The 19,024-nt window shown below is 37.5% G+C and overlaps 1 protein-coding gene across 1 annotated transcript in view; it reads right to left on the bottom strand.

Annotated features, from left to right (window-relative positions):
* The window catches only part of JAKMIP2 (janus kinase and microtubule interacting protein 2), a 157,624-nt gene that overhangs the window by 26,921 nt on the left and 111,679 nt on the right, over positions 1-19,024 (bottom strand). Inside the window, exons 6-16 of the mRNA XM_081305331.1 lie at positions 18,514-18,660; positions 17,734-17,874; positions 15,205-15,261; positions 14,098-14,217; positions 13,031-13,159; positions 10,530-10,613; positions 9,785-9,847; positions 6,572-6,670; positions 5,347-5,445; positions 3,526-3,579; positions 2,572-2,637 (exon numbers count right to left, since the gene is read on the bottom strand). Coding sequence (XP_081161457.1) covers positions 2,572-2,637; positions 3,526-3,579; positions 5,347-5,445; positions 6,572-6,670; positions 9,785-9,847; positions 10,530-10,613; positions 13,031-13,159; positions 14,098-14,217; positions 15,205-15,261; positions 17,734-17,874; positions 18,514-18,660 — 1,059 coding nt within the window. The remainder of the gene's footprint in view (positions 1-2,571; positions 2,638-3,525; positions 3,580-5,346; positions 5,446-6,571; positions 6,671-9,784; positions 9,848-10,529; positions 10,614-13,030; positions 13,160-14,097; positions 14,218-15,204; positions 15,262-17,733; positions 17,875-18,513; positions 18,661-19,024) is intronic.

Below are 19,024 nucleotides of genomic sequence, written 5' to 3'. Positions count from 1 at the left end.
GGTAGTTTTCAAGGCAGTTTTTCTTGCACTAAAGAATTGCAGTCCATCATAACTCAACTTCATGAGACTCTCTACCATTACTAAATAAATACTTAGAACTGGCGGGACGATTATGTTTTCTCCCTTTGGGTCACAGGAACTGTATCCTGTGAGCATTCACAAATTCATGTGTTTACTTCTTCAATGAACACTTACTGATCACCTATTCACCTGCTGTTCTGGTTGGAAAGCTTGGAGGGGAAAGAGGAGGGAGAAAGGAGACCATTTTGACCTCATAGGGCTTAGAGTCCAGTGGCAGGTAGATGGGGAAGGGTAGCAAAAGGAAGAAGTAAATGGGAAGATGCAATGCAGTGGTTAAAATCCCAGGAGCAAAGCACAGGCCAGTGTGAAAACACTGAGAACATGTTGAGAGCAAAGCCCTGCCTGGGGAAGCCTTCTGATTAGGATTTAGCCAGGAAGGCACATGCCTGGAATCCCAGGCTGGAGCAGCAGGATGGTAAGTAAGTTCAAGGCCAGCCTGGACATCTTAGTGAGAACCTATCTCAAATTCTAAAAAATGGGCTGGGGACGTATCTCAGTGGTAGAGTACCTGCCTAGCATGTGCCAGACCCTGGGTTCAATTCCTAGCATCCCATATACATATAAAAATTTAGCCAGACATAGAGAAAATAGGAAGATGGGAGCATCTTCTAGGTAAGAAGAATGGGGTAAAGGAACTAGGAATAGAGACAGAGATGGAGGAAGAAAGGGAGCAAGTGAAGAAGAGGTGCTGGAAAAGTAAGCAGTAAGTTAAATCCCAGGGGGTCCCCTTGTCAAAGTTTGGATTCTGGACCTGGATTTTGGGTTAGGGACAATGTGCTGCTACTAATCTGCTGGGGAAAGGAGAGGGAAGCCATTGGGTTAGTAAGTAAACTGTCAGATTTTAAAAGAGCAAAGCACAGCTTTCACATCATTTCACATGTAAGCACTCCAACATGCACTTCTTTCAGATAAAGCCTTAAAAAGACAAAAGAAAAAAAAGAAAAGAAATCACAAGGCCATTTTCATATTTTGCATAATTAACATTAATTTCTCTCATTACCTGATACCTGGTCCATATTAAAATTTCTCCAGTAGTCAGTGAAATGTCTTTATTTATTTATTTATTTATTTATTTATTTATTTATTTATTTATTTATTTATTTATTGCTCAGCCACTGAGCCACATTCCCAGCCTTTTTTAATATTTTATTTTGAGACATGGTCTCACTAAGTTGCTGAGGCTGGCTTTGAACACAATTGTGCTCCTCCTTCCTCAGCCTCCCAAGCTGCTGGGATTACAGGCATGTGCCAATCTGCTTAGCCAAAATAAATGTCTTTTTAAACAAACAAACAAACAAACAAAAACACCCCACAACACTTGGTTTCCCTACATCAGGATTAAAAAAGGAGCATTTTAATATTTCTTAAGTATCCTTTTTATTTTGTAAAAAACTTCTTTCTTGCTCTTCCCTTCTCCCACCTACCTTTTCCCTTTTGTGTTACTATTTTATAACTTTATTTGTTTACTTTTTTATGTGGTGCTGAGGATTGAATCCAGTGCCTTACCTGTGCTATGCAAGTGCTCTACCAATCAGCTATATAGTCCCAGCCCCTGGAGTAACATATTTTGACCTGTAGAATTCCCTCATTTCAGATTGGAGAAAGCTGACTATATGTGCTTGGTTTCATTTAATCTCCAACAGATTTTTCTGCATCTCAGAACTTAAAAAGCATCTCAGTGAATGTATACAGTACAACTCTAATTTTACCCAAAGGTGTGCATGTGACTCTCAAGTATGCACTTGTACTGAGGTGCACTGAACACAATCAGTTATCTGGCTTCCCCATTTCTTTCTTTCCTCTTCTTCTTGCCTTGCCACTTACCATGGTTGGACACAAGGGGGCAAGAGCACACCAGTGTTGCTTTTCTCCTGACAGTCCCTACACGGGGCTTTCTGAATGGGACTGCAGTGAACCCTCGCCAAGCTACAGAATCAATGGAGAACAATATGTGTGTGTACACCCAAGAAAGAATGTGAGAAGAATGGTGCTCCAGGTTACCTCCTCTCAACAAAATCCTTCTTTACTGGCTTCCCAGCTTAGTTAGGATGGATTGAACAATGTAGCCCAGAAGTTCCCCCTTTTTAAGAACAATATACGTTTTTTTAAATATTATCAATTTTTTAGCTGTAGATGGACACAATACCTTTATTTATTTATTTTTATGTGGTAATGAGAATTGAACCCAGTGCCTTACACATGCTAGGTCAGTGCTCTACCACTGAGCCACCATCCTAGCCCCAAGAATTATATACTTTTTAGGGACTTCAAGGTTAAAATTATCCTAAATCAGTGTATATACTTTTAAAAAAACATTTATACACACACATATTTTATATTCTCATTCAATCTGAGTTGGGTCACATTTATTACATATTCATTAATGCAAAGTCCTGTGCAAAGGGAATGTCCTCCATATTCTGCCCTATTCTTTAGATGTTAAACCAGACATGGAGATGATGTGATATGTTAATAGGACTTATTACCTACCTTCTCTGCTAGGGACAGCACAGTACTGGCCTGAATGATGGCCACTTGTTCTTCATTTCTTAAATTCTGTGAAATATAAAAGAGAAAGGCAATAAGATGAATATATTTATATTTATACTACAGAAAATAACTGATGCCATAGATGCTACTCTTTATGAATGCACAAAAGCTTAACAAATTCCTATTGCTTAGTAATAATTCCCAGTAGTTAATCCAAAACCTGAAAGAGGCATATCAAGTATGATTTCTTTTTCTTTCTTTTTTTTTTTTTTACATTTCCCTAATTCTGATTTGATTTTGTGTCACTGCAAGGATACTTCATTAATAGCTATTTTATGAGAAAAACAGAAACCAAATAAAATAATGAACACTCTTCATAGCTGTTTTGATGTGATTCCATAGATTTTGTTTTCTCCTTTGATAATTTTTCAGAATAAACAATGACTGCTTGAACTTGCATACATCATTCAGCTAGTATCACAATGAATGATCCCCCACTGAATTAATATGCCTCGACCCTGTCTAGAAGGAGTTTTTAGAAAGAAAAAGGATTATAGCTTTCTGCTTCATTTTTATGGAGCTGCCAGCAACCCTAGTATTTAGCAGCATTTGCAAATGCCTGACTGATTAATTTTATACTGGATGCCTCTGAGCAACAGTCAGATGGTAATTAGCTTTAATGACTGCCGATGTGGTCAGCATTCAGATCTGAAACCTGCCCATGAAAAGCACTCTACCAGGTCCCATTTCTGCTACTACCTCCTACAGATCCTAACATCCCCTTTGGCAAAGTTGTTTAATAAATTGTAGAATCTCCCAAGGGAGCTACATCTGTAAGTGAAAACGGTGTCTCACTTGCTATTATTTCACATACATGATATACTGGTAAGTATTTCTTATCTCTTGTTTAGGCACATTCATATCTTTATCACACTTAATCAATTCATTACTTACCCCATTATCGCCCAAGATATCAAGCTGCTTTATGAGATCAGGGATGTTCACATCCTGCAAAATCAAGAAGATGCATTGAAGTCAAAGAGATGAATGTGGCTTCCCAATCTACCAGTGCCAGTCACCAATTCAGTGAAGTCATTTTAGGGCCATTATGTCTGTGGTCTGTCTTCCATGAGGCATACCTTGTTTTGAGTTTCCACTCTTGCTTCTTAACAGCTGTGTGAACTTGGGAAGTCTACTTAACAGTTCATTCTCAGCTGTCTCAGATGCAGAACAGAGATAATAAGTATCTACCTCATAGGCTGGTGTACAGAATGAGGCTGTGTGAGAGTCTAGCATGAAGTAAGGACTTGGGGTATTAACTTTTATTCTTATAATTGCCAATTTTTTTCCAATTATGATATGTTTCAGGCATCAAAAAAGGTAATATAAAGAATCAATTTTGTTCTAATTAAAGGAATCTTTGTTTGGTTAATTTTGACTGTCAATGTAGAAAACTACAAAGCAATTCCTTTTTTTATATGGTTAGATTAATTTCATCCTTTGGGGAGTAGCTCACGGAAGACTCTGGTTCTTGTATTTGTTTGGAGCAGTTAAACTCTGAAACATTTCTCTTGGATATAAGTTACATCCACTACGTTGTTTAGAATTGGGATTTCTAATCCATTGGAATTAAATTATGATTTATCCAAGAAAAAAAAAACTGAGGGAAAAAACCCCCTGCTTTCATTTAATTAAAATTAAATTAAAATTTGCTTTGATTTTCAAATTTTCATGTAACCTAGGAAGGCCAGAAGTTTAAACACTATGAAGTGGTTGAAGTGATGGAAGCCAAGGATGCACAATTTTATTGACTAATTTATATCCCACTTTTTTTAACCTCATTATACCACTCCCTCCTCCTACTCATGTTCAAACAACAGCACAGCAGAGCCCTGCCATCAGGAAAGGGAAAATCTATCTCTTTATGATAGGAAGAGAGAAGGCAACTGAAGCAGGCATGTTTGGCAGCTCAGAGTAGGAGCAGACCGGCCATGCAGAGGGTAAAAGAGAGACCAGGACTAGCAGGAGGCATAACAGCTGCAGCTTGGGAAGAGAAACTCATAGTGCAATTTCATTACACGGAAGGACAATACATTTTCTGGGAAATGCAGATACTTCAATTTCACCTTATTCCATTAACACTAAGGGTAGATTTTATTTTATTAAATAAGTGACATGTTATAAAACTGAAGCACTTCCAAAGTGGAAATCCTCTCTAAATTAAATATATCAAGCAAACTAGATGATTTCAAAGATGTCTTCTAATTCCAAAATCCCATAATAATGAATTCCATAGCACCTAGAAAGTCACAACAAAGGGACTCATCAGATACATTTTTATCTGCAGACTTCTCTCTCTCTCTCTCTCTCATTTTTAAAATTTTTAATTTTGCAATCCCGGGAATGGAACCCATAACCTTGCACATGCTGAGCAAGCGCTACCACAGAGCTACATTTCAGTCTTGATATATGCTATGTGAAGTATTGACTTACTTTCACATTTCCCCTCATTAATTAAGGCTAATTATCTTAATAAATAAGATATTAGAACAGAACTGCTCTGTTCTAAATAATTATGACTGCCTGTGTCCTTACTGTTCATGTATGTGTGACACATTTATATTCTTATTGATTTTTCCAACAGATGTGACTATTTGCAATTCCTACATGATTTGTATTCAGTGATTGAAAAACAAAACAATCATGAACAATTTCCCCTTTTCCAATTCCCAGTTTTTCTAATTTCTAAAAACAAAAAATTTCATGTGTGCCTACCTTGACACCTTCTTTCATACAGTAGATCTGTAGAGCGCTCACACCATCTGAGAATGGGTGGATTTGTAGATTAAATGGAGGGGATCGCCTCTCTCTCTCCTTGAAATACAGCAAAGAATATGTGAGAATTTTTAAAATAAGGAGCAACTGATTAAACACTAAACCAGTTGTCTCTTTATGCAATTTTAGCAGTGTATCAATATGTCCATTGCCCTCCCCACACAAAAAATTAAACTCAAGGTGTTCATGCTTAAATTTAATAGAAAAAAAAACTGATCAGTCAACTAAGTGATATGGAGAAAAATGGATAGATAGTGACATTCATTCTTGCAAATATTTTGATTAGAGAAATGCAGAAAGTGAAGTTCCTGTTTCAACTGTATAAATATTTAGAACTTTCAGATATCAAAGAGTAGCTTGCAAGGAAGTTTATGGTAGCAAATAGCCTTTTCAATCCACTCAATCATTTTGAATGAGATCTGTAGGTTTAAAAGATGCCTCACTCTTCTTTCCTGAAGGATATCAACTAACTTTTTATCCAGGTCTAATTTGAAATAGCCTCAAGAAGAAATAACTGGTAAAATAATATAAAAATCATACAGTAATTTTCCTTGCAATTTTACATATTAACATATTCAACTTGACCATAAGCCAAATTTTGCATGATGCAATCAAAATCTGATTTGATTTATGTTGTATTTAAAAAAAAAAAAAACCCAAAGTCAAACACCTGAATTTCCCCCACTTAATCAAGTATTTCCTAAAACATGTTTCCTTGCTTCTTAGTATACTTTTGCATAAATGTTTTTATAGACTAATATTTATTTAGCAATTCAAATTTAACTAAAGTATTTTCTCTAACATTTTGAAATATAATTCTTGAAGTAATATTTCGGAGTCAAGATTCAATGAAAGATGGACATTTTTTAAAAGCAATGAAGTAATAATGAGGTTTAAATTTATTATTTAAATTATTTAAAAATCATCAGACTTGTGTATAAAGGCATAGGTGTTTGAAAAGCACAGAATGTGAGCACACAGTTCTGATTTGCCTCAAGGTTTTACCACTCACAGCTTGGGGGACTTGGGGAACTTAGTTTTAGTTGCCTTGGTGATAAGATTGAGATCCATGTGGGAGTATGAATTTGAAATGCTTCCTTCAGCCCCTATCTAAGGTACTCAGTGGGTTTTATCATCATCATCACCATCATCATCATCTCCTTACTTCTAGTTCTAGGTTTCGAAACTCCAGCAGCTCATTCTGGTCTCGGGCGTCCTGAAGCTCCTGTTGTAGCCGGTGATTTTCTGCCTCTTGTTTTTCTATCTAATAAAGTAAATCCTGAAGTTAGGTGAGCATTGCAAAAAGCAACTACAATTTTGCAAAGCAAGCATGGCTAGTGTTAACTTCCTCGGTGAATCAATCATCTAGACCATGAAAAAATTCCCAAGAAGATGTGAATAAAATAGTTTTTGGCTTTCCTTTTAGTTATCCTCCAGCTAAGATGTCTGAGTCATAGAGAAAAATGATGGAAGAAATCTCTGTTTCTGGGGATAAAGTCCAAGGCTCCTGCGAATAGTAAATGTGAGCTACTCATATGCTCTTGTGGGACAGACATGGTGGAGTAGAACAAAGTCAAGGATTTCTATAAGGGGTATTGACACCTCTCAATTCTGGAGATACCACTTGTCAGGGAAGTATATTTTATTGTAAATGGATAATTTATAATTGTATAGATTTATAGGGTAAAAGTGATGTTATAATTTGTGAATATATGTGACATAATTATGTCAAGACAGTTAATTCATCCAGAACCTAAAATACTTGACATTTTTGTGGTGATAATATTTGACATTTATGCTCTTAAGGGTTTTGAAATGTAAAATAATTTTTTAAAAACAACATTTATCTTATACAAAACTTCACTAAATTCCAATTATCTACAGAATAAGGGCAAACTCCTAATTATGAAATTCAAATACTTTAGTAATCTGTTCACCATCTAACTTTAAATCCAGTTTTAAATGTATCAGTATCATTCCTAAAAATCCTCTATGTACTCATGTGACCAACCACATACACCCTAGAATCTGGCAACCTCAATCTACCCAGATGAAGTGATTCTTCTAGAACTCTGTCTTTTCTTTCTGAAAAGCACTTCCTTATCTCCTTTTTTACAGACAAACCCCTACATTTCTTGGGCACCAAGCTCTAAGGTCCATAAGAACTTTCCTGGGTTGGGGGGAGTCTACCCATTTGGAAGTGACACCTCTTCTTTTTGTTTTCCTATAGGACTTTCTTACAGGACATTTATACAACATGGTGAAGCATAGAATTAAGTTAGCTGTGTACAAATGTGCCTCCTCCTGTATACAGGCTTCTTGTCTGAGTCATCTATGGATATAAGGGATCAGAAAATCTTTATGAATGGCAATAGACTTTGGGCTTCCTTTGACACTAGCTGTGTGGGTGGGTATTATACACAGTAAGTATTTAAAAATCTCAGATTTAGAAATACAAACCCAGAGTCCATTTCTTTTTATCACAGAATGTATCTTACTCACCCAAACATATACTTTTAAAGTAAAATATTTACTTTTAAATTTATTCTTAGAAGCCAGAGCTCAAAACTTCTCCTTTTGGACCAAATTTAAAAAAAAAAAAAACACTAAAGGAAATCAGATGTAAGACATACTGGGAATCATTTTTCACGATAAAAATGAAATAACACTTATTATTAGACATCTCTGAAATTAACAGGAAAGAAAAGGTGGTGAAATTATGGAATATGAATTAATGTAATCAACTCAAGTTTTTTTCTTATTCTTTTCTTGCAGTGCTGGGGATGTAAACCAGGCTTTCACGAATACCAGACAAGTGCTCCAGCACTGAGCTATATCCCATCCCTTAACTCAATTTTTTTTTTTAACTCTAGATCTTAGTGGTTCAGTGAACTTTCAGATGTCTCTAGAAATTGACTCAGATTGTAAAGGAGATTCTACATTCTGAAATCTTGAATTGGGTCAGTAATGGGATATTTGCTGGTCCTGGTAGTTAGTGAAACAATTAGATCAGCTGTCTACAGATTTGAGTTCATGGGCTGGCACTAAGGACAGCGAGGTTTCTTATAGGAACACTCAACCTTCCCAAGAGCACCAGTTCTCGATTTTGGATACCTACACACCCTCTATATCTCAGCTCTGTCTTACATCATGCAGGAAATAAGACCTTGCAGGGCTAGAGGCTGGGGGAGAGGAGACGTGCATCTGTTTCTTCCTTCCCATGCTGACCAGGGTATTGTGCTTAGTTTTTATGACTTGTCAAAGGCAGAAAATGCTGGTAGAAACAATCTACAAAATGATTTTTACATAATTCTGGACTAATCCAGTGAATTAAGTGAATTATTTTCATTACTCAAATAAGCTTTCAAATTCTGTTTCTATCAAGGATAATATAAATTTTTAAATTTTTTTTATCCTTGATTAAATTTGTAGAAGGTAAATAGTAAAGAGAAAGTTGTTTTTGAACTTAAATCATTCTCTGTTAATGTAAAATTGCCTCAAATCAAAAGCCAATGTTCGGGCAGCCAAAATGAATTACATATACTGGCTTGAAATCATGCTTTTGTATCTCACTTTGTTGACCAATTTTCCTGGATGTGCTGTTTTGCTTTAGATGCATCTTTAAAAAAAAAAAAAAAAAATTCTTAAGAAAAGAAAAAAGAGCCACTCATGGTGGCACATGCCTATAATCCCAGGGGCCCAGGAGGCAGGAGAATCTCAAGTTTGCAGTCAGCCTCAGTGATTTAGCAAAAAAAAAAAAAAAAAAAAAAAAAAAAAGGCTGGGGGGGTGGGCTGGGGAAGTAGCTCAGTGGTTGAGCACTTCTGGGTTCAAGTTGAGAAAAGAAAAGAAACAAGAAACAAGAAAAAAAAAACAGTCAAGCTTAATGAAAAAGGTTAAAAGTGAGAACACAAATCTGCTGAGTTGCCTCATGGTCTTAAGAGTCATATGCTCATTTCCTTGCACAAAACAATATTTATAGTAGGAGCTGCGTTTTTTTGTTTGTTTGGTTGGTTTTTTTTTGGTGGGTGGACAACCACATAAGATGTGTACGTGTGTGTACATATATATATATCTATGTACAGTATGTGTACAATATATATATATATACATATATACATGGTTAACAGATCAGCGAGTTGTAGGGATCACACCCTTCAAGTCTGTAGGACGCGCAGCGTGGAGCCATGCACACGTGCCACTTAACTGATGGTGATGGTGGTGACAGGGATGCAGTTGAGCACGCAGCAGAGGATAGAGCAGCGCCGGAAAAGCCTCCCCTTCCCTGGCCCCTGTGCCACTCCTGAGAGCACCCCCTGCTGCTCCTGGATCTCTTGTCATTTTCTCCTCTGCCCCACTAGGGTGTTGCGCCCAACATACCTTTTCTAAAAGCTCCTGGTTTCTCTTAATGAAAAGTTGTTTATCTTCTACCCAGTGTGAATCCTGTTTGACAAAGAATATCGCGCAGTCAGCATTTCAGAGTGGCACGAAAGAGCACGTGTCCGCAAACCACTTGGCCAGAGCTGTCTTCTCTCTACCTGGTGCTTTTGCCTACCAACAGCTGATAAGTGACACCCACCCCTACCAGTTCCTTCTTCAAAGATATTGGGGCCAAAGTTGCCAGGAAGATTTCACCCCCTTTCCCTCTCACTGGCTACCTCTACCTTTTTCAGTCTGAATAATCCAGGACCAGCCTTCTGGGGACTCAGAAGTGACCACACAGGCCAAAAGTGAAAAGGGTCAGAATGCACACAGGCTAGATACATATGAATGGAAACATTAAAATGCAGAACCATAGATGTAGCATAGAGGCAAAGAATGCAGCTGAGGGTCGGGTGAGTCTTAGTCTTAGCAGCTTGTGAAAACTCTAGGCTATTTGTATGGGGTTCCTCTTCCTCTGGCCTCTTCTCTCTCACCCCACCTCATTCCCAGTTGTGGCTGGTTTCACACTCTGGCCAGCAAAACACCAGGGACAGAAATACTGAGTGAACATTCTGACACAATTTGAGAAAGGTCACTGTGGAGAGCCAAGGTGTGTTCTTGGTTTGGCCCATGCGTGGGGTGAACTGGAGGAGGGTCAGATTGAATTCTGCATCTGCAGAAGAGGTAGCAACCGCATGCCTACCTGCCCTTTCTGAGCCAGCGTTGCTTCCAGATCTTCGATTTTGGCTTTATACCTCAGCACCTCTGCTTGGAGCTGCTCTTGAGCCTGGTGAAAATGAAAATTCCAGAACTCAACAAGCAAAACGGCCAGTACCCCCACCAAAGAGACCCCCTACCATATTTTAATATATAAGCTTCTCCAAGGACACCCCCCCATAATTAAGGTTCTCTTCTCATCAGAAAGATTTTTACACAGGATATCAGTATTAACTTCTGCAGAGGGCATTGTTCTTTGTAGGGTTAGGGTTAGGGTTAGGGTTGCAGGAAAAAAAAATAAAACCTGTCTAGCCTAAAAATATGAGACAAAGAATAACTGTTATATACCCAACCCACTAACATGTCACCACCCCACTGAATATAAATCTAAACGAATTTCCAGACTCAGGGTCCAGAGTTTTTTAGGTGATAGATACTCTGGACTGCTGCAGCTAGATAATTCTGCTTCCTAAAAACCGCTCAGGTGTTTAGCCTCTTCTGTCCTACATCAATTTAACATTTTTCTTTCTCTCCTGTTCCTTCACTAGTTACTCAACAAGCAACAGAGATGAGAGAAAAAAAAAGAAAGAAAGAAATCTCTAGGACAAAAGCATCTTTCTAAACTACTTCTATGATCTAAATTCTTGCTTAAAACCCTCTGTGGCTCCCTTTATCATCAGGTTAGTGTCCAAGCCCTTTAGCACGGCAATCAAAAAAGCCCATGTTTTCCTACTCCTCCTCAGCGTGGAGTCTACCCCTTACCTGCTGGTGACATTCTTGTTTCCTAAATCCTAGTTTCTAACTTGCCACTTCTGCATTTGAATGAGTTCTGTTTCTGGAAAGCCTTGGCCCATTTTGCATGTCCACATCTACCCATTCTTACGAAGCCAACTTTGTACTTAAATCTAAATCCAAATCCTAATATTTTAACTACCCTTTCCTGTGTCAGTAACAATGCTCAGTAAATACTGGCAGTGAAAAACACAAATATCACAGTTTTGAGGCAAATGCGTGATATCATACAGGTATACCCCTTTCTAATGAAGGATTGCCTGTCTGTTCCAAGCCAAAGTTTCATTAAAAAAAATGCTTACTCCCTTATGTATTCAAATGTGTATATGTATGTGTATGCTACCATTTAACATATATAATTGTAATAGCCATCTTTCCTTCTAAACAACTGACAGCAGTTGCTACAGTACTCTCCAGTATATTGGCCTGGCGTGGTAGCGCACACCTGTAACCCCAGCAGCTTGGGTGGCTGAGGAGGGAGTTCAAAGCCCGCCTTAGCAACTTAGTGAGGCCCTGAGCAACTCAGTAAGATCCTGTCTCTAAATAAAATGTAAAAAAGGAATTGACATGTGGCTCCTTGGTTAAATGCCCCTGAGTTCAATACCTGGCACTAAAAAAAAAAAAAAAAAATTCAGTATATTGTAGTCCCTTCAAAAACAAAATCACTGGATACAAACGCTCCCTCAGTCTATAAGATAGGAATACTGTGATGACTATAACTTTGAAGTCAGAAGGCTAGGTTCATGTCTTTGTGACCTAAGGTAAATAATTTAACTTAAACTAGGTACATTTAACTTCTACTAAGTGATTTTTTTCATAGTTTTTTAGGATTACATAGATGCATGTAGAGTACTCCACACAGTGTCTGTAACACAGTCAGCACTCAATAAATGTTAAATATCAGTAGTATATTTTAATTTTTTTCCTTTTTTCCTTACCCCACCCCTTTCTTCCTGTCTGCCTTTCTTCCTTCCTTCAAGATATGCTTGTATGAGGTATTTATGATATAAGAGAAAGAACATTTGACCCAGGAAGATATGAGGTGGAGGGCTGGTGTTGTGGCTCAGAGGCAGAGCACTTGCCTAGCATGTGTAAGTTTGATTCTCAGCACTGCATATAAGTAAATAAATAAATAAAGGTCCATTGACAACTAAAGAGAGAGAGAGAGAGAGAGAGAGAGAGAGAGAGAGAGAGATGAGTGATATCCCAGCTTTGCCATTTACCAGCTGTGTGAACTTGGGCAATTAAGTTAACCTTTCTGAGTCTTAAACTCCCTTTTAATAAAATAACTGCCTTAGGGAGCTGTCACTGGAATTAAGTGAGATAGAGTCTGTGAAAATTCTCGGTGAGCTGTCCAATGTAATATTATATAATTATTTACTAAGAAAAGAAACTAGCTAGCCAAAAAGATAAACGTTATTTTTTTTTCTTTGCAAGAAATTAAAACCAATATTGTCTAGCTTTGAAAATCAAAGTTTTCAGATGGCAAGAATGAGAACTACATACTCAACAAAAGCATCAATCTAGGTTGTTTTTAATGTCTTTAGATCCAAGGTGTATTGACAAAAAAATTAAAACAGTTCAAAAGCCTTGGAGGATAGAAGGATGCTACTGACTGACATCTTCCTGTTGCTGAGATCCATGCTGCAACCTCTCCAACCTAATTCAGAGCGCTCTGGGCAGTGGAGCACCAACCTTGGCTTCTCGCTCAGCATCGATGATGCCTCCCGTCTGCTCCTGTAGCAGGGCATATGCTCTTTGGAGGGCCTGGTATTCTTTTGTCAATTGTCGAAATCGTAGCTCAGATTCTTCAGCTGCTAAACTCTTGAGGTTAAAATACAAACAAAAACCAAAACAGCCCCAAAGTGATTGTGTTAATTCAGGTTCTGTGTTCCAGGTAAGCAATAACTAACATTCACCCACTGTTTATAGGGAAGGAAAGTTGTTTGATTTAACATTCTGTTTGATTTCATTTTTAATTCTCAAGTGTATATGTGGACACAAGTACTGTAATACCCTCAAGACATTGCAGAAATGTGTAAGAAATGAATTTTAAAAAGAAGCATTTACTCACTTGTTCATTTCTGATTATTACCCATTTATGATTGGATATCAGACAATTTAGATCCAAATGCAAATAAGTACATGGATTTTGGATCTAAATCAAAGGAAGATGATATTCAAAATTTTACTTCTTTTCAATAATTCATATCCACGACTTCTTTTGCAGATAAATTATATATATAAAAAAAACTGTTTATAGCTCAAGGTCCTAAACTTCAGGACTTACACAATCACTAGGGAGTTTTGTGAAAATTGAAGACTGGGGGATATTCACCCCCCAGATCCCAAGTCAAGGGATGTGTGTTTGGGTCCTGGATTCTTCACTGTAATGAAACCACCTAGATTGGTCTGTTGAGGGTGGATCAGAGAGCCTTAGATTCTATACAGAAAACCCCTGAGCTTGTTCATGGGCTCACAACTTCCCTAGATGAAGGCTGTTGGAGAGTAACTTTTATTTTGAAAGAAGTCTTCAACTTATAGAGCTGAAATGCAGAGCAGTTTCTAGAAGTTTCACATGACACAGATGATGTTACTTATCAAGAAGGAATAAGGCAAACTGTGGTCTCAGACTTGGTCACTGTTATGAGATCACTATGTGCGGGTCATAAAGGATATGAAAAGTGATTTTTTTTTTCTTTCCCTTAAAGGAAAGATTTGGTGACAACATCACACAAGACTAGAGAAACAGATGAGCTTACCTCATCGAGGTCATCGTCGGGAGTAGCTGGTGTTCGGTCTGTTCTGAAGGAGGCCATGGAAGATGTCTCTGAATCCATAGAGTCCTCATCATAGCCAATGAATGGGTCCAAAACAGGCCTCTAAGCAGAGGGAAAACATGTGTTGACTGACACAACTACACATGGGAAAGCTGGAATGTCAAAACACCATGCCGACATACATGTGGATGAGCACGGGAGACACCCTGTAATGCTTCTTTGATGAGAGAAAAATATTAGGCAGAAGCACAACAATAGCAATGAATATTTCTCCCATGTTATTTCATTTCTGACTTATTCAAAGGGGATTCATTAATATTATAGCCTCTTTTACACTACATTTTTTATCTTGAAGAGTTAATGTAATTTACTCTTTCTAGTATTTAAAATGTGCTCACAGGACTTTGAAAATCCAGGCATCTAAATGCTAACATTATGCAATACTATAATGCCTTCTCTAACCTAATTTTACAGGTAAGAACATACAAAAAAACATTTTTTCTTAGGGTCAATAAAATATTCTTTAAAAAGTTAGGCATTTATGAAGAGGATCATCAGAACTTAAGTCTGGCCATCTAATTCCATATCCAAGTCAAGTCAAATGAGGCACTTGGTAAAAACAAACACTGAAACCAAACAAACTAAATAACAAGACTTCTGTGGGCACTAAGAGGCCATCCTGATACTGGTGAATTAAGAATGTCATTATCAATAAAATTTATTGTTCAAGTGAATAATGAAAATGTACTGACAGAATGAGCAGAAAACTCTGATATTATCCAGAGGGAGACATCAAAGCATATCTACCTCTTGCGTGTTCTTGGATTGTAACTTTTCAACTTGTTAAACAAGCCTTTCTACATTAAACTTAGTGGCTTCTCTATTCAGAGAAAGTCCTATTAAAGCAAACACAATTATTTTCAGACTCTGAGAAATGTCAAGAGAAGAGATTTCTTTTAGCAAATAAAGCTCCTGGTTTGCTGAGTTCAGGAACATCTGATTTATCACATTTTTGCAGGAAGATTCCTTGGTAAGCTCACCTCTCAGGCTATTTGTGGCAAATGCCTAATAACCTAGTTTTCTCATTACCTTAATTGGCTTGGAACTTCTTCTATGCTTTCTCCTACGGATGAGCTTTTCTCTGTCCTGTAAAACAGATAACGGGTTTTGAGTGCTAGTTGGTATATATGTCCATACAGGTTTCTTTTTCTTTCTTTTTTTTCTTCTTCTTTTTTTTTTTTTTTGCAAAAAAAAAAAAAAAAAAAAAACAAAACGATTAGTTTTTCCCTTAAGGCCTTACATATTTTTCTTCAAAATAAGATTTTTGTTTGGAAAATTTTGGCAACTTTTGGTTTTGAGGCCTCACCATCAGGAAGTGTACTGTGTTCCTAATCAGAATCCTTGGTTTTATTTATACTTAAAAATCAAGCAGTTTTGAAAATCATTACTTATATATCCACAAAGCACAGTTCTTCTATTTTCCCAGACCCCAGATTACTTTATTTGTGTTTAATATAGTAGCATTTCACAATAAAATGAACCTTTATTCTTTTATTTTCTTCATTTGTAAAGTACAGAAAGCTATCTTTTGGCTATTTTGTGGAAACTTGTTTGGATCCTAGTTCACTGGATTTATTCAGTGTTTCTGTTTTGTTTTATTTTTATTTATTTATTTTTAGGGGGAATTATAGTATCTTTTTTTTTTAATTTGTTCTTGCTATGAATGGAGATACTGAGGGAATTTGAGGATTACTTATTAAGTACTCTGTGTATTTACTGTACAAGTTTAAAGCAGATGTTCTGATCAACATGCCTAAATAGCCTAGAATTCTATATGAAACTTATAGCTTAATCCAGGATTTTTAAAGTGAGGTAAATTCCTGAACTTGTGAAAATGTGATATTTATGAGTTATTACATTGTGGAAATGAAGTGAGGAACCCAGAGCTTCATATCACATTTGAAAAGTAATGTGTTTTAAGCAAATGGTATTTAAGCTTTTTGATTTTTTGCCTTTACAAGTTAAAACATTTTGATCTTGACACCTCACTGTAGTTGACACTTTTTTTTTTTTTTTTTTGGTAATGGGGATTGAACCCAGGGTTGCTTAACTAACCACTCAGCCACATCTCCAGGCTTTTTTTTTTTTTAATGTTTTATTTTGAGACAGGGTCTCCCTAAGTCCTTAGGGCCTTGCTAAGTTGCTGAAGTTGGTCTCAAACTTGCCATCCTCCTGCCTTAGCCTCCTGAGTCACTGGGATTACAGGCATGCATCACTGCACCTAGCTGTAGTTGAGACTTTTAAAATGTATATGCATTACAATACTTAGATAACCCTCCTAAATTAGTGTATGCATTACAGCATATAGTCAACATAGAAATTGTTTAAAGGATAAACAATAAATAATTTACAACCAAAGTCATAAGTTTCCCTCTCTTAATGACAGTGAACTATCTTGCTCAACCACTTGGCAGACTATTGCCTAACCCCCATCTCTAGTTTCTCAAGTGTGGGGCTTGGTTGGTCCTGAAGTGCAAGGAATCAAGGATATCATTCTCAGAATGAAGGCAGAGAGGCAAAGAAGAGAACTCAAAGGTTTCCAAGGTCTCAGCCCTTGTTGCAGGTAACACAAACCTCAGCCAGATGTCATCAGTAGCAGTAATTGCTCTACCTATACAGCAGGGACTGAAGCATAGTCAGAAAATTTGGACTGGAATTCCAGTTCTGTCATGTAATTATGTTGTTGTTTATTCAGAAAATAATTACTAAATGGCATCTGTGTTACACACTGATTCAGTGCTGGGTAGCAAAAGATATATGGTCCTGTATTATAAGCAAAATATTTAGTCTCAGGATTCTAATACTGGAAGACAATTGTAAGACACACACACACCCTGCAAACTTACATAACAATTCATTTCAAGGTTCTTTTAAAGTGCTTTGCAGCTATTATTTATGCTACCAAATTAGTTAACAAAGGATTGTAAATGAAAAGATCTAAAGCAGTTTAACAATATAAAATATCTCTGGAATAGAGTCTCCTAAACATAATTATATCCTGAACATGTAAACTTGGGCCTCTGGGGTTAATCCAAAATTATTAAGTGCTTCCACTGTATGTTGATTTGTTGGCTATTTGTTATGGTTTAGATATGAGATAGCCCTCAAAAGGTCATGTATAAGACAATGCAAGAAAGTTTAGAGGTGAAATGATTAGGTTATGAGAACTTTAATATAATCAGTGCATCACTCCACTAATGTGGATTAACTGGGTGGCAAGTATAAATAGTTGGGGAGTGGCTGGATGAAGTGGGTCACTGGGCGCATGTCTTTGGGGTTTATATTTTGTCCCTGATGAGTGGAGCTCTCTCTGCTTCCTGATTGCCAAGACCTGAGCTGCTTTCATCCTTCACGCCCCTCTGCCATGATGTTCTGCCTCACCTTGGGTCAAGAGCAATGGAGTCTGTGGACTAAGACCTCTGAATCTGTGAGCCAAATAAACTTTTCCTCCTCTAATTGTTCTTGTCAGGTTTTTTTCATCACAGTGATAAAAAGCTGACTAACACACTACTTGTCCTTGGGATCAGTGTAGAGTTTACAGATTGATCCTGAACCTACCCTTGTGAGCTCATCAATAATGTTCTGCTGTTCAATAACCTGAAGTTTTAGAAACTCTGTCTCTTGTTCTTCGTTAGCTTGGTCGAGGTCATTCAGAGATTTTAATTTCTTCAAAGGTGGGTGCGATGTTATTTTTTCTCTCTGGATTTGAAAAGAAGAGAGTACAGGTGGAAACTTTAAAAAATGCCAAAGTTCAGTCATTACTATAAAACACTGGCAGAAAGTTTATGAGGCTCCAGCTAAACATTTTCCAGTTAGAATGTGTGTTTCTACACACACCAACTAAAAACCTCACGTGTGTTTTATCTGTGATACTATGTTGAAGTCATTGGGGGATTTTCTGGAGACCTCTATAGCTGTGTTGGAAATCTGTTAAGGAGTGCATTTGTATATCACCTGTCCATACCTAATGCCAGTGACAGTTTCTATTTTCCAACTACTATGCCAGTTCTTAGAGGTGTCCCTCTGTATAGTTCTGAAAAGGGTACATTGGAAGAAGGTTTCTATGGCTGAGGAAACACACTGAAGCTTTGCTTTTGGAAAGTGTGCAGACTCCTGGAAGCACTCCTCCAGTTCTGTAAATTTAGAAACCCCATAAAATTCTGAGGCAGCAGGCTTCCCTTGCTTTCCTCCTTAAAGCTTCCTTGCTTACATAAGGAAAAACCCAAATAGCATGATACTTCAAAAATAAGCGGAAAGAAAACAGTAAGTCAGGCTATTACAAAGAAGGAAGGAATATAGGGAAGGAAACTTGAGTTCTGCCGAGCCTGCAGTACGCACCATTTCTGAATTTTCCTTGGTGACGGCTTTTAGTTTCTCCTCCATGCGTTGCAAAGACACCATCAGCTCATCATTTCTCTTGGCGAGGCACTTGTTCCTTTCCAGGAGAGGTTTACATTGCTTTTCCGTTTCCCGCACACGTTTTAACTGGGAAGGAACATCAGAATTTGTCTCGGTTTGGAGAGGGGAGTCAATTGATGGGAGAGAAAGTACCTTCAGAGTGAGTCCCTTTGTCTGCTTCACTGACATTCCAATCCTCCATTTAACAGATCTGCTTCTTTGTTTCCAGATTCCTCTACCGCTCGCTTTTCATCACTTTCTTTAAAACCCTGTATCTCTATTACCCTAAAGGAGGTGCTGCAGAGATACTGCTTTTGGAAACACTCAAGAGTAAGAGCTCCCTTTAGCTCCTCCTGCCTGTTTACCCCATTATGCTCAGCCCCCTTCCCTGGAACTGGGATGGCCTCTCATTGTCTCACAGTGACAAAGCAGCTCATCCAGGTCACAGGGT

The sequence above is a fragment of the Spermophilus citellus genome (genome assembly GCF_964194105.1).
Source record: "Spermophilus citellus genome assembly, chromosome: 1".
Lineage (NCBI taxonomy): Eukaryota > Metazoa > Chordata > Mammalia > Rodentia > Sciuridae > Spermophilus > Spermophilus citellus.
The sequence above is the reverse complement of the archived record's forward strand: the minus strand, read 5'-3'. Positions and strand labels throughout refer to the sequence as shown.